A 13855-nucleotide genomic window follows, 5' to 3' on the forward strand; every position below is an offset into this window, starting at 1 on the left:
ATGCAAAATGCATTACAGGTCACATTAACGGTATGTCTACCTAGTCCTCCGCAACTCTGATAACAATCTTCCCCCTTGCCCTCCCGCTCGCCAGCAACTCATACGCCTTCTTAACATCCCCAAATTCCCAAACCCGATTCCCATCCTTAACAGTTCGAAGCTTTCCCTCTTTAAGCAGATTTCCGACCTCCACCAGATCCTCCTTGCTATTCGCCATCATGAGCGGAACAAACCACCTCCGTCCGCCTCCGAGAAACCGCGGCGTGATCGCCCTCCAAAATGCAGTGAGGATACTCCCCGCACCAACCTGCACCCAGACCCCCGATGGCTTGAGGAAATGGTGGCATTCAGCATACAGATTCCCAGGGAGGCCGATATGGTCGATGACATGGTCGTAGACTAAGCCCTTGGTCTTTAGGGTTTCGGTGACATTGGTGGTTGTATAGTCGATGATCTCGTCCGCACCGAGATCTCTGACTAGCTCAATATTTCGACCCGAGCAGGTCGTCGTAACTTGACAGCCTAGCATCTTCGCAATTTGAATCGCGAACACACCACATCCACCGCTACCGCCGTTTATGAAGACTCTCGGTCCGCTCCCGCCCTCGAATTTGCTCAAATCAAGATAGTTCTTCAAACTCTGGTACGCGGTCCTCACGGCAACACCCAAACATGCCGCATCATCCACACTGACGCCTTCCGGTAAATGCGCAACATCGTTCGCATCCGCAAGGATATACTCCCCCGTTGTACCGAATGTGCGAGGTCTCGCAAGACATCCGTATACCAATTGCCCGGGTTCAAACTCCGTCCTATTTTTCGGATGTACTGACACGATCTTTCCTGCGAAGTCGAGACCCGGTGAAGCGGGGAGACCGCAGATCAGTGTTCTGCCACCCGTGAAGGGAATCGTAGCATGTTGGGGGACTTTGTGGTCGGCGGGGTTGAGGGATGTGGTGAAGACTTTGATGAGGAGCTGGTTTGCATAGCTGGGGAGGGGAGGGGAAGGGGCTGAGGCAGTGAATGAGAGGTTGCTGATTACTGAGGGTTGTGTGCTGGAGTAGAGCCAGGATTTCATTGTTGGGGGGATTGGGGAGTGTGTTGTGGAGGACATGTTGATGGCAAGCTTGATGTCTGTAGTTTAGCAGTTGCTAGATGGAATGATGAGACGGAAGAGTAGAATGTAACAAAGACTGCAGTAGATTAAGCTGCTCTCGTGTTGACTTGCTAAAGAGTTAAGTGACGTTGATCGAGTCTCTATCCAGGTCCAGTACGTTGACTGCTTTCCACTAACTAGATAAGGACTAGTACTTCTCGATTGTTTCTAGCCAAAACTGGATTAGTGCCGGTGGTCCTTGCGTATAGCTTCATCTTGCCAAGACTGCAGACGCTGTCGCGTGCCATTAAACATGCATAGATTTTTGACTGAATTGGACAGCTCGTCATGCCAGTGAAGGAATCACGGTGAATAGATGTACTGGCCGAGGTGGTGTGAATGCTCTTAAGCATACCGGATGGAACTCTGGTGGACTGAACACTACATAATCGATAATCTATTCTCTATAGTGATGTTTGGCGCTTTATGAGAAATCTAAACTGAAGTCTATACGGGCCTGATAAGTCCAGTCGCAGAAAGGAGTCCGGTATGGACTCTAGAGGGTCAACACCAAGCATACTTCTCATTAAGCACCCACTCCATCTCATCTGGACTCTCCTCTCCGAACCAGTTTAGGCACGGCACACTATCCTGCTCTCTCTTTTTCTTTTCAAACTTCACCCCGGATGCCCTGATAGCCTCTTCTAGGTCTCTGGGCGGATTCCACAACTTCACCTTGCCTAATCCCCAATTGGCCGCTTCAGACTGCGCCGCACGGAGCACAGCTCTTATGCTCTCGGACGCAGGCGAAGGGGTTTCGGTGACGAGACGGAGAATGTATAGCGTATTCGCAGCCGAATCGTTGCCCTGAGGATGGCGATAGAACCGGTGCATCCAGATGGCCCAGACTCTATTCCCCGCAGGGCCGGCAATTGCTCCTTTAATCTCGGGCTTCTTGCTGCCACCGAACAGCTTGTGCGCGCCGAATTCTTCTTTGGCATGGTGCCAGAGCATATGATCGTGATCTGGGATGATTGCGAATCTAGTCTTGCCCCGATCACCCATCGTTGACGGGCTCGACATTGACGCCCGGAGAATCTCCTCATCCCTCTGGCAGAGGGAAGCCAGATTCTCGGCGTAGAGCGGCTCAGCGGTATGCTCGAGCTGTACGGGCTCAAATTCTAAATGATAACTCGGGAACGGAACCCAGCCTTGTCGCTTGTAGAATGCCGGGTCAATATCGGAATAGAGCACGCTACCAACGCCTCTAGGCTTCTCGACCTCGCCCGCTTGCCATTGTGGCAAGATATGGCTTAGTTCCTTAAATAGTCTCGAAGCGTATCCCCGCCCTCGCAACTGGGGGTCACAGAAGACGCTCGCTACGCCGTGGACGAGGATATCGGTGCACCGGTTCTTGGTATCATCGCTGGCGAGTCGATTGGCGAGTAATGCCCTCTTGCGAAATGTCTCGCACGAAGCCAGGATTCTTCTTGTTCCCTCGCGTCCATTGAGATCGTTGGCTGGCACGGTCGGTTTGTCGAGGCTATCCACAAGGATCCACTGCGTGATCCCGTGATCCCGCGCAAGTGGGACGGTCAGCAGGTACGCGTACTCTTCCAAGTACTGCGGAACACTGAGAGCGTCTGTCCAGATATCTGACGTTTGGGACCAGATTTGCTGGGTTTCGGCGACAGTTGGGTGGGCTAAGGTCAGGGTGGGAGAAGTAGAGGCAGGAAGCTGAGTAGGGCCCATGGCTTGTATTTTGCATTCGCAAAGAGAGAATTAACACAAGAATGACTTCGAGTTTGGGCCTCCCGTGGCTAACGGGACTATTCAGATCTAGACTGGGCTATATAAGCCTACGCTGAGCTTAGACAGCCCAGCTGGTTCGCCCCGGGGGCACAGTGCGGGGTCAGAATGGGGGAAAGACGCCGAGCTCTGGTTGGGGGCCAGGCGACCATGAGACCAGGGGTAACACTTCTCCAGCTCCACCGCGACATCTCTCTTCCACAAATGTTTCTGCTTCAGACTACTTATAGAAGGTTTGTCCAGTTATAATACCTTTTCACGCTTGACTGACGACATCTCACAGTGGCAGCCTATCGAACCCCTCAAGACATCATTCTGCACCCTGCAGGACATCCAGGCCCACCCCAGATGCTGGCCTCTGATTGACTCGGCAGCCCATTTCTGTGCAGAATCGCGTCCCACAGCCTGGAGGCCTGATTCAATTCGGTTCGAACCCAAGCCGCCGTCCGTACTGGACTGGAAGTAAAGAAAGTGCTCCCGGCCATTGCACTTGCAGCTCACGTCCACGTCAGCGTCGAATGCGTCCGGGTCGGGCTTCTCGAGCGCTAACGATTCTGTCTGACAACGAGCGATGCTCGCCATTAACAACTGAGCGGGTTATAATATCAGAAGACTATCGACGCAGCCGTCGTTATCGTCATCATCACCGTCATCGTCATCAAGATCATGCCGTCCTTCTACAAAAAGAGCTCCCCGTCTTTGGGTTCAGCTCCAGACCAAGTTCGAGCGCCAACCACCGAGTCTAAGCTCTCCTTACGGTCACTTTTCAGTCGCAAGGCGCGCGCTCCAGCGGTCACCGAACCACTTGCCGTTAAGGCTCATAGCCGTCAGGCACCAGCACCGGCACTGGTACCGGAACCAGACCGGGAGCAGGAGCCCGATTCAATTTCATCTGCCCTTCCCCCAACTTCAAGCTTACCCTCGCCTTCATCACTTAGGCCAGAGCTGGATTCAGAGATAGAGTCGCCAAAGGAATCACAAACCCAAGCCCAGACTACCTGGGAGGACATCGACCCGCCGACGACTCTCCTTTCTCTCGCAGCGGATCACTCAATCTCATCGGCGTCCATCGCATCCCGCTACCAGCAATCCACCCAAACTGAGCCTACAGTTCCAGTTCCAACCTCAGACCCAACCACTACCATGCTCACCTCTTCAAGCCCATCACCCTCCACTCCCTCCCTCCTCCCCTCCTACAGCGACGTAAGCGGCGCCGTCATCGTCGACGCCTACGGGACGCCGCGCTTCCTGACCCCACAGGAAGAACAAGAGCGCAAAGAAGCGCTGGCGCAGGCGGTCCGCGAGCGCATGATGGGACTGCCGAGGCGGACGGATTTCAGTTGGGAGGCGTCAGCAACGCCGGTTCTGCCGAGGTACGAAACTGCGGCTGCCGCGGGCAAGCTGGAGGGGGGATGAGAGGAAACTGGAGAAGGCATATTCGCCTGTTATGAGATACGAGTCATGATGTGATGACAGTTTAGGTCATTATTATGAATGGCATAACATGCATTTTTGCGCTAGCTATAATGCTAGTACGCCGTATCGCCCTGTATATGCACGATCTGCGGGTTATTAGATCCTTTCTATAGCGGATATCCATGGTTGAATAAGCAGTGTTTAACGAAACAGAACGTGAGGGGGCCCGCTCGGTTTACGGCTGCGTTATATTTGGGAAACGGGAGATATTCTGCTCTGAACACGTCATAGCTGAGGCCCTACCTCTTTTATTAGATGACATGCACACTGCTTATATTCAGTGCCCCTGGAGCAGCTACGTCAATATTATCACCTTTACAGGTGGATGTATGACAAGTAGATTCCGATAGCAAGGAAATCGAACCTCGGGGAAATCCCTGGTTCAGCGTACTATATAGTAGTCATGCTCGACCTCTGACTTGCCGGAGCAAACGAAGGTATGCGAATTATTAGTTCGGGGTGCGTGATTCATGAGAGAGTTTCATTATTATAGACAGAGAGGACCGGAACCTCCCTACCGTTAGCATGCCTACTATGACTACCTAGTAGCCGCAAGGCACTCTCCAGGAGGAGTAGCAAGTTCCTTCTCCGAATCCAGGCCTGTCGGTTCTCTGCCTCGTCTTGCTATGATCACTGAACTGAACGACACAGCTGCGCGCTTAGTATGAAGGGCAGCATGACATGCTTATGCTGCTAGCTTTGACGGGAAAGCACAGTATACTCCCACCATGATAACAGGCCAGAGTATAAGCCAAGTATAAAATGTAATCTCTTCAAGCGTCCCGCGCCAGAAACGTTAATGCCCCTAAAGCCATAGCATCAACCGCCGTAACGATCGTCGGTTCTACTGCAGGCGCGAAGAACGGCGAGTGGTTCCCCGGCAGCTCGTCGCGTTTACCCTGTCTCACAGCATCATCCCAGACCTCTGTGTCAATACCCCCGAAATTCCACATGACATACGGCGCCCCAACGGCCGTGGCCAGGAGCGAAAAGTCCTCGCTTGCAGCCGCAGGTTCGACTTCAACGAGATTACTTCCAAAGTAAGATCCGAATGTCCTCAGGAGAGACTTGACGGTCTTTTCGTCGTTGATGGTGGCTGGGGCCGTGAATGTATGTTTAATGACTGGTTTCTTCGGTGCGTCTGATGCGTCACATTCTGCTTCGATGATGCGTTTGATAGATGTATTGAGACGCTCGCGGACCTTGGGGTCGTAGGATCGAACGCTCAGCTGTAGGTTACATTCGTCCGGGATAATATTCGGAGCGTAACCTGCTTGGATGCTGCCGCACGTAACGATGGCTAATTCGCCCGGTGTGATCTCTCGACTGACGATGGTCTGTAAACGGGTAATAATAGACGCACCAATCACAATCGGATCGATACAAGTATGGGGCGACGAGCCGTGGCCTCCGCGACCGAAGATACGCACGTCAAAAGCGTCCGAGGCAGTTAACAATCGACCTGCTCGTATGCCAACCGTTCCGGCTTTCATGCGCATAACGTGCTGCGCGAGGACAACATCCGGCTTCGGGACTTTGTCGTATAGCCCGTCGTCTAGCATTGCCTGGGCACCAGATAATTCTTCCTCTGAAGGCTGGAAGATGAGTACCAGGGTCCCCGACCAGTGGTCTCGTGCGGAATGGAGAAGCTCGGCGCTACCCATTAGACCTGCAACGTGGGTATCATGGCCGCAGGCATGCATGACAGGTACTTCGGCACCTGCCTTGTTCTTGATGATTCGGTGACTTGCGTATGGCAGATCTGTCTTCTCTTCCAGCGGAAGGGCGTCCATGTCTGCACGGAGAAGCACTGTGGAACCGGGTCCATTGTGCAGAACGCCTGCGACTCCGTATCCGCCAATGTTGGTATGGACTTCGTAGCCTAGGCGCTGGAGATGGCTTGCAGCGAGCGAGGATGTCTCCTTTTCCTGCCCCGCGAGCTCTGGGGCGCTGTGTATTTTGCGATAGACAGACTCGTATTGCTGTAAATCGGGGCGATATCTGTCGACAATGTCGTGTAAAGCGTTGTGTCGGTCTGCACGAGTTAACATTTGCTTTTCTGGTTTGCTGGACGGCTTACTTGGGAGCTGCATCGTGGACAGTTGTGAGAATTGGATGAGGGGTTACATGCTGCAAAGCCTGGGGGTTATGTTAATTGTATCCAACTCTTGATAAGACAGCCAGGCTGATTGGGCGACAGCTCGGCAAAGTCGACTGCTCGGCAACTCCTCCACTCAGAGTCCTGCCTAAGCTAGTACACTTGGAGTACACTTGGAGCACACTTGGAGATCCCGAGGCAATCAGTTGTCACTTGTCATTACTTGTGTATAACTGAGAAGCCATTGCTGAGTTCGGAAGCTTTGCCTGTCTGTACCTTTGCGAGCCTCTACAAATAGTCACGCGTGCTGGTTGCAAGGTCCAGGTAGAAACAACGTTTGCGCCGTAGAATATAGATCACTATCCGTAAATTTAACATCGTTTTCACGGCCTTGGTCTCGTCCCGCACTTAGCTGGATAGGACAGTTCCAGTGGCTCTTAGTAAACGTTTCTGTGTCCTTCATGATGTACAAATTCCTGCGATACAACGTCTGAAGTTCCTACCGCGCGGTTCAAGAACAGAATCCGTTGAAGATTATGAGATTAGATCTTAATGTCCGTGTGGTTGAACACTGGGAGTCTTATTCTTCGGGATTTTTGAGCAGCTCGCCTCTTCAAGAAGCCAACAGGATGTACTCCTACTGCTGGACACTCGTCGCTGCAGAACATGATAGGGAATATATTGCACGAAGGATTTTGTTTCTCCTGTATCTGAATAGCACTGTATCGTAGCGTCATCTTTCAATGCCCCAATGTCTTGCATGCATCGTCGCAGCGTTGTCAACGCACGTTGAATCCGGCCATTGAATGATATCTTTTGATTGTGAATGTCGCGTTTGCAACTGCTTTCCATGACTACCCAGGTCAACAGCTGCTGCTTATGTGCCTCGGGTAGCCCTAGATCAGCACTGCTCATCACTGAAGATGCTTAGAGACAGTCGCCGAGCGCAAGCAAAGTCGCGGCTCATTATAGCATGATGGTGAGACGCAGAACGATCTACGCGCTACTACCAGCTCCTTCTTGATCAAGCGTTTTTCCTCTTTTCAAGCGTGTTCTTCCATGCCGCGTGAACACCAGACCGTAAGCCGCATCTTGTCTTTTGAGCTTGAAGAGAATTTTCCTTTAGCTTTGCGATAAACCCCTACACTGGCTGGCAACTCACAATTCGGCCTCATGTTGTTGCCGCACTTTAGCCGGGAAGGAGTCATCCCGTACTTCAACCAAATCTTGCTGCCACGTTCAAATTGCATTGTCTTCAGGAAGGCCAGTCGCAGAACTCACGATCCTTATATTCTTCCAGAAAAGTTCGTGCCAAGTCTATAGATTCCAGGATATGGCGAGTCATATTGTCGTCAGAGGGTCCATTGTATACTGATCAGATCAAGAAGTGCCTCTTTGAAAGTCGCTGACTCGTGATGATGGTTGGTTCCTTTGTGCCCTAAGCTGGCTCGGGCGGTCACTGGCGGTAGCCAGTGACCGGTAAATAGAACAAATTGTCACTGCAGGAGATACGGCTATAGAACATCATAACAGCTAGGAAGAGGCATTGCTTAAGAGGAGATCAGGACAATGGTCTAGGACTGTGCAACCAGCCCGACGCCTGACGGGCAATGCTTGGTCTGCTACCCCACGGCTGTTCCCAGTCGCTAGGTATGGTTACAATCCGCATATTTGCAGACAAGCACATAGCCTTAGAGCACGGTGTAGAGCTTCTATCGTTTCCTGAACATATATAGGATGACAAGGATATGGAGTTGCGGATAGAAGAAGAGAAGAAAGTGTTGGTGTTGAACCGGCAAGGCACCCACATTGCAGCCTAGGGCGACTACTGGCAAAAGAAGAGTGAATGAGCGCCGACCACACTCAGATGTCTCTCAATTTTACAAATACTGAGGAACGAAAACCCAGGACCATGTGAGTTCTTCTTACTTGCCTAGCATCTTCTGGGTGACATGGTAGTTCCCTAAGTGTCACCCTCCATCCTCAACACCTTTACACAACAGTTCCGCTGTGTGTATCCAGAATTTCAACCCGTCTCCAGACGGATCCTCAACCATCAAACACAGTCCCATCCAGACCCATAAGATCAAGCGAGAGAAGACCAATCAGGCCTACAATGGCCGATCTCTACAGTCTCTACAACCGCTTCCTGTCATTTATTCTCGTACGTACGCTACCCAGCTCATACTTGACAACACAATTAACACCTGTAGATCCACCGCCCAACCGCCAGGTGGATAATTCTGTTCTACACCATGATGGACATGTTCTGGCCCGGATGGGACGGCTACCCTGATGATGTCCTCGGGGAGCACGACGGAGCTGAACACGAGCAGGAGTGGGATTGGGAAGACGACGCCTTTTTCTCAGAATATATGATTGGATACGACCCGTTCTGGTGACATTTTGCTTTTATATCCCGAAAAAGGCCGATTTGACCTGACTTGCCTGGGTTTTGGACGTTCCGAAACCTGCGAGCGCCTGTGGGTGCACCAAGAAACATCTTTCACATCTCCTCTTCGAATTTTAGGACATTTGCCTCCCCACCGCCCACCGAGACGACGAAAGAAGTTTCTATTTATGGCGAGGAGCTATGGCTAAGTATCTGGGTGTTGGAGTCAGCTATGTGACTGTTCTTGGTAAGCGCAAGTGAGGAATATTCGGTCTGAATAACTCGTACACTAGGGTGTCCGCTCCGAAATTGCTTCTGACATTAGATAGTTCTAGGTGATATGGGTGATAAGCTGTTTTTAGCAACTGAGAACTGCGCGATTCGCATTCTTCGTCTCGATTAGCATATGATAGGCTCTACATTGAACTGTCAATGAAAATACATTGCCCACCGAGAAAGCAGAAGAAAAACAACGGAATGAATCTGACGGACTCACGTAGAGCTCAGTACACGTAAATCTCTGACTAAATATCAGACTATATTCAATCAAAGGGCGGCTCCTCCTCGTACGCTCTCCATAGAGCTTCTCAATTCAGTTCCGGTTCGTGACTGGAGGGTATGGCACTACTATGGACATATGGACTCTTATGAATCGGTTTATCTAATAATAAAGTCAACTAGTTATTCCAATCTCTATTGGACTATAGAACAGAATTTTACAATAAGTCATTGCTCTCCATTACTGATTCTTCTAATATCAACGCCCTGTGGCTCTGCGATCAAGCGTAAAGTCCTTAGGGCTGCAGGTGGATCCATCGCCCAGTCGTTCGTGGGCGTACTACCCGCCCGCCCGCAGAAACCAGGTGGAATACCCACCAGAGCCGCAAAAAAAAGCTCACAGCCAGGACCACTGACAGCTCAAGAGCAAAAAGTAAAGCCGAACGGGGGGGTCGAACCCCCAACCTTGAGATTAAGAGTCTCACGCTCTGCCGATTGAGCTAGCCCGGCTACTTGATGAAAGTCTATACTTAAGAGAGAACCAAGATAGCAATGCATAATGTGCTACCCTTATTGAGTCTTCCTGAGTAGACTAGAAATTAGACCTGGCGTCGGCAGTGTCAGCCAAGGAGGAGGTTCGACCGCAAGCGTTGGGGGCGAGAAAAAGTCATGCGCGAGCGAAGAGGAAATTCTGGAGCCTACCCTCAATAATTTTAGAATTCTCAAGACGACAAGATGGAGAGAATTGGGATCGCTACCTGGCCGGCAACGATATATTTTTAGATGTGACCAGATCGCCTCAATACCGTGTTGTCACAGTGGTAACTCAAAGGGGAACTGAACACGAGGTTGCAAACTCAACCAAGAATATCCCGACGAGCACTAGTGGCAGCGAGCGTTAAGCTTAAGAATACTATCTTCGGTGCTGATATGATGATCGAGTTTCAGTCCGGAGTTCCTGAGGCAGACAGTATTGGACGTCAGAGTCGAACGAGAGAACGTGAAACGGCCGGGCGCTAGAACTGATTGTCTTGTGCTCAGGGGAGACTTGAGCTTACATTTCGTCTTCGCGCGCGTCAAGCATGTTGCCCCTGAGGCAGTGCCTGTCGCCGAAATCTTGACGATGACGTGCAGGATGAGATAGAGTCCATTGCATTGTAATGCATTGGCTCCCGCACAAGATGCCCGCTCAGCTCTTCAGGCCAGATTATCAATCTGACTGTGGCTGGTGCTCTCTACTCGAGGTGAGATGCGATAAAGAACTGGCGTAATAGAGGGGCTGTGTTGATGCCACTAACCGGGGAGCGTTAGCCTGGGGTTGAGGCTTGAGGCTGAACGCGAGGCTGAGAAAGAGGTGGGGGAAGACGAACGGTGAGTGTTGGGTCTCGACTGACGTCGACTGCACCAACAACCAGTTCGCGACTCGCCAGAACTCGACAAGACCACAATAAATCGAAATAATTATTCCTGGAGATTGGAAGAGGACGAAAATAGATGGGTTGGTACCGACAGAACGGTCCCTGACAGTCGGACGTCTCAGAGTAATGGTCGCGGCTACAATGGCGGTTGCAGAGCGAATGGTATTGGAAGTCCATCGAGGCTCAACAACCAACGATCATTGCATCTTTAGGTCAAAAAATGTTAGGAAATGAGTGCGTTTCCGAGCATAGAGTGAATGGACTCTCAAGCCCCTGGGGAAGGTGGGAGGTTGAGACTGTGGCACAGCGAGAGATGACTGAGGCGCGGATACGAGTGATCAAGCCACAGACGAGATCAACAATGAGACAGAACGAATGACTCCACGACGCCGACTCCTGGATGAGGAATGGCCTGCGAAACGAGCAGACCGACAGAAAGCAGTGCTGTAGCCAATGAGAATACTGGAAGACCCTCCAAAGAGCGAATCCCAGCAACACAGCCCTGCAGCTAGCGGATTAGCGTCTCGAGTCATCCGTCCCAGGCAACCATGCGCTACTGTAGGAACTTCCTGTGACCAATGCCGTCACTCTGCTCCCAGAGATCTATATAGACCTCGATCCCCTCTCGACCTTGACCTATCTCTCTCTACTCACCATCCAACTCTCAGTCACTTCACTCAAAGATACATCCATACACTTGGACAGACTCTTGACTTGAACTGAAACCACCCACCGCCAAACTGTCACGCAACACCTCTGCCCGTATTTCCTGGCCCCCAATCTCTTTGCGCGACACCTACCGTCGCAGCTTCGCATCTCCTAGACACAGGAGTCCTCGTCTTCGACGAACCAGCAGTATGCCTGCTCCCATTGTCACCAATGAGCCCTCCGTACTTCCAGTACGTGAGCTGGCCGATGACGAGTACTTCGTCATGATGTCCTTTGAGCGTCACGCCGACCATTGCTACATCTGCAGCGACCCCCGCCGCGTCCAAGAAGACGGCGAGACCCTCTGCCGCCGCGGAACCGAGTACGCCCTCGACGTGGCCGCATATCTGTACTCCAAGAACAGGAAGTCCTACTCTGTTGTCGACCGCGACCTTAACCAGCCTACTCTCGTCAACATCCCACGCCGCTGCATCGCAACCCGTGATCTCCTCCTCGCTCTAGAGGATGGCCTCAGCCTCCGCAAGGACAAGGAGAAGGAGAAAGAGAAGGAGAGGGAGAAGGCCCCGGCCGTCCAGAAGCCAGTCATCAGCTACGACCGTACATACCACGTTTCCCCGCGCCGCTCCAACTCCCAGAGAATGACCGCAACTGAAATCATCGAGCGCGAGCCGCGCACTGTCAGCGTCAAGACCCGCCGTGTCATTGTTTACCCGTCTTCTCAGCGAGGCTCCCCAGCCCGGGGCTCTCCCAGCAGGGGATCCCTCTACGAATCTGATGCGGCAGACCGCGTGGAGCGAGTCAAGGAGTCTTCGCGCATCTACCTCCGCCCAACTGACTACTACCGGTGAACGAGGCAACTACTTGTTTAGATAGTATTTTCTTCTCTTTGCTGTCTCCCGTCGAGTTCGACAACCGTTCTTCCCTGTTGTCGCTGTCACACTACAGCCAGGTGCTCCCACAACCACCCCACCCGGGTTGGGGTATTGCCCCGACCCAATATCTCAGCTCCATGGAGTGAACCGGATTCACCCGCACTTCTATTCTGAGACGATTTCCTTGAGCTCAGCTTCAACCGCTGCTGCTCATGGGATCCCGCTGAAGGAGACACTCCTACAGTTTCTTACGCACTATGCGTTATTTTCTCATCCCGTCCACGACCACGACACTGAGAAACCAGAGCCAAAAAAGGTCAAAACAACAAAAGCAAAAAAAAAACCACTTGGTTTCTTGCAGGCTTTGTCTTGATTGGACAGTCCTGTTGTGACTCACTTATGCACCTGCACGAACGGATGCCCCGCATTTGAATGATTGGACTTGCCTACCATTATTGGAGAGCTATCATGTACTTTGACATAGTGTCATTGACACTCGCTATTCTCCTTTGTTAGTTAGCAAAATGAAAGTACACTGATTTGCTACGCCAAATGTTTACCGAGTAGCTCCCGACCTAACAGAAGTAGTAGCCTAGAGCCTATTCAGAAGCACTCACTGAATACTGAATACTTTGTAAGGCCCCCCGCAGTTGCAGAGCAAGACAGATTCCCCACTCTCTCGCCACTGGGAAAGACAAATAAAAAAGATAAAAAAAAGACAAAAAAAATGTAGGCAATAGCGTTGGCAGGGTCTGACTCACTCTTCACTATGGTGGAGAGATCTGGGCTGCATGCAAGTTGTACTTGGAAGGGAGAAGCACGCCCTGCATATACATGCATTGCACATTGCGTATCCACTCAGGGTTTATTGGTGACAAACGGTCCAATAATCAAGAGACGGGTACGAGCTGGCTTGAGGCTCAATAGGCTTCCGTCCATCTATGCCTGGGGATGCGGGAGCTCCATAGACCGATTTTCATTCGACATCATTCGACCTTCGTGTCAATACAGCGATAGATACCAAGAAGAGCTGGAGATGTGCTGCTGATACTATGCTAGGTGCACGGTGCAGGTCCCTAGTGACTTGGGCTGCAAGGCAGTCTCTGTGCGACCGGGGTTGGTGTCAGGTTCAGCTGGTATGTCCGCTAGGCTGACCTGCTAGGATTCGACACTCCAAGCCAGGCACCTCTTTTCAGCTCCTCTTCCTTGATTTTTCAGAGACTATTCCAGGACTGGTCTAGATTAAGCCAGATATTGTATACAAGGTCGGCCAATTAGAGACTATGGAGTTTCGGTTTGTTGGACCGTTTACACTCACCCACTCAGTCTTCCTGAAGATGCCACCTAATAAGCTAGGCAGACTGTAAACGCATCTAGGTATTCTCGGATGGTCAATGTGCTTTGATGCAGATTCAAAAAGCTGTAATTCGTTGACTTCCATATCGGGACCTAGGCCCTGCAATTGCAGCACGGGCAACCTGGTGGGAAAGAAAACGGAAATAAGAAGAATGATACGCTAAGCAAGTG

General features: G+C 51.4%; 6 protein-coding genes across 6 annotated transcripts, besides 1 other annotated feature; 3 read left to right on the plus strand and 3 right to left on the minus strand.

Annotated features, from left to right (window-relative positions):
• Nucleotides 1-13855: part of a sequence feature (contig 1.129 1..627835(1)) that runs on past both edges of the window.
• ANIA_10947 (NAD(P)-dependent alcohol dehydrogenase) lies at nt 41-1114 on the minus strand (the record flags this gene model as incomplete). Its single annotated transcript, XM_675704.2, has 1 exon — nt 41-1114. One exon carries the CDS (start codon nt 1112-1114, stop codon nt 41-43), a length of 1074 nt encoding a protein of 357 aa, XP_680796.2.
• Nucleotides 1537-2848, minus strand: ANIA_10960 (uncharacterized protein; the record flags this gene model as incomplete). Its single annotated transcript, XM_050612016.1, has 1 exon — nt 1537-2848. The coding sequence occupies one exon, from the start codon at nt 2846-2848 to the stop codon at nt 1661-1663; it is 1188 nt and encodes a 395-aa protein (XP_050467979.1). The 3' UTR covers nt 1537-1660.
• On the plus strand, nt 3572-4481 carry ANIA_07528 (uncharacterized protein; the record flags this gene model as incomplete). The annotated part of the gene is made up of 2 exons (XM_675705.1): nt 3572-4278; nt 4427-4481. 2 exons carry the CDS (start codon nt 3572-3574, stop codon nt 4479-4481), a joined length of 762 nt encoding a protein of 253 aa, XP_680797.1.
• Nucleotides 5155-6474, minus strand: ANIA_07529 (putative zinc metallopeptidase; the record flags this gene model as incomplete). Its single annotated transcript, XM_675706.1, has 1 exon — nt 5155-6474. The coding sequence occupies one exon, from the start codon at nt 6472-6474 to the stop codon at nt 5155-5157; it is 1320 nt and encodes a 439-aa protein (XP_680798.1).
• On the plus strand, nt 8596-8881 carry ANIA_11567 (uncharacterized protein; the record flags this gene model as incomplete). Its single annotated transcript, XM_050612017.1, has 2 exons — nt 8596-8643; nt 8693-8881. The coding sequence occupies 2 exons, from the start codon at nt 8596-8598 to the stop codon at nt 8879-8881; spliced, it is 237 nt and encodes a 78-aa protein (XP_050467980.1).
• ANIA_07530 (uncharacterized protein) lies at nt 11466-12304 on the plus strand (the record flags this gene model as incomplete). Its single annotated transcript, XM_675707.2, has 1 exon — nt 11466-12304. Exon 1 carries the CDS (start codon nt 11645-11647, stop codon nt 12302-12304), a length of 660 nt encoding a protein of 219 aa, XP_680799.1. The 5' UTR covers nt 11466-11644.

Source organism: Aspergillus nidulans, chromosome IV, assembly GCF_000011425.1.
Source record: "Aspergillus nidulans FGSC A4 chromosome IV".
Taxonomy (NCBI): Eukaryota; Fungi; Ascomycota; class Eurotiomycetes; order Eurotiales; family Aspergillaceae; genus Aspergillus; species Aspergillus nidulans.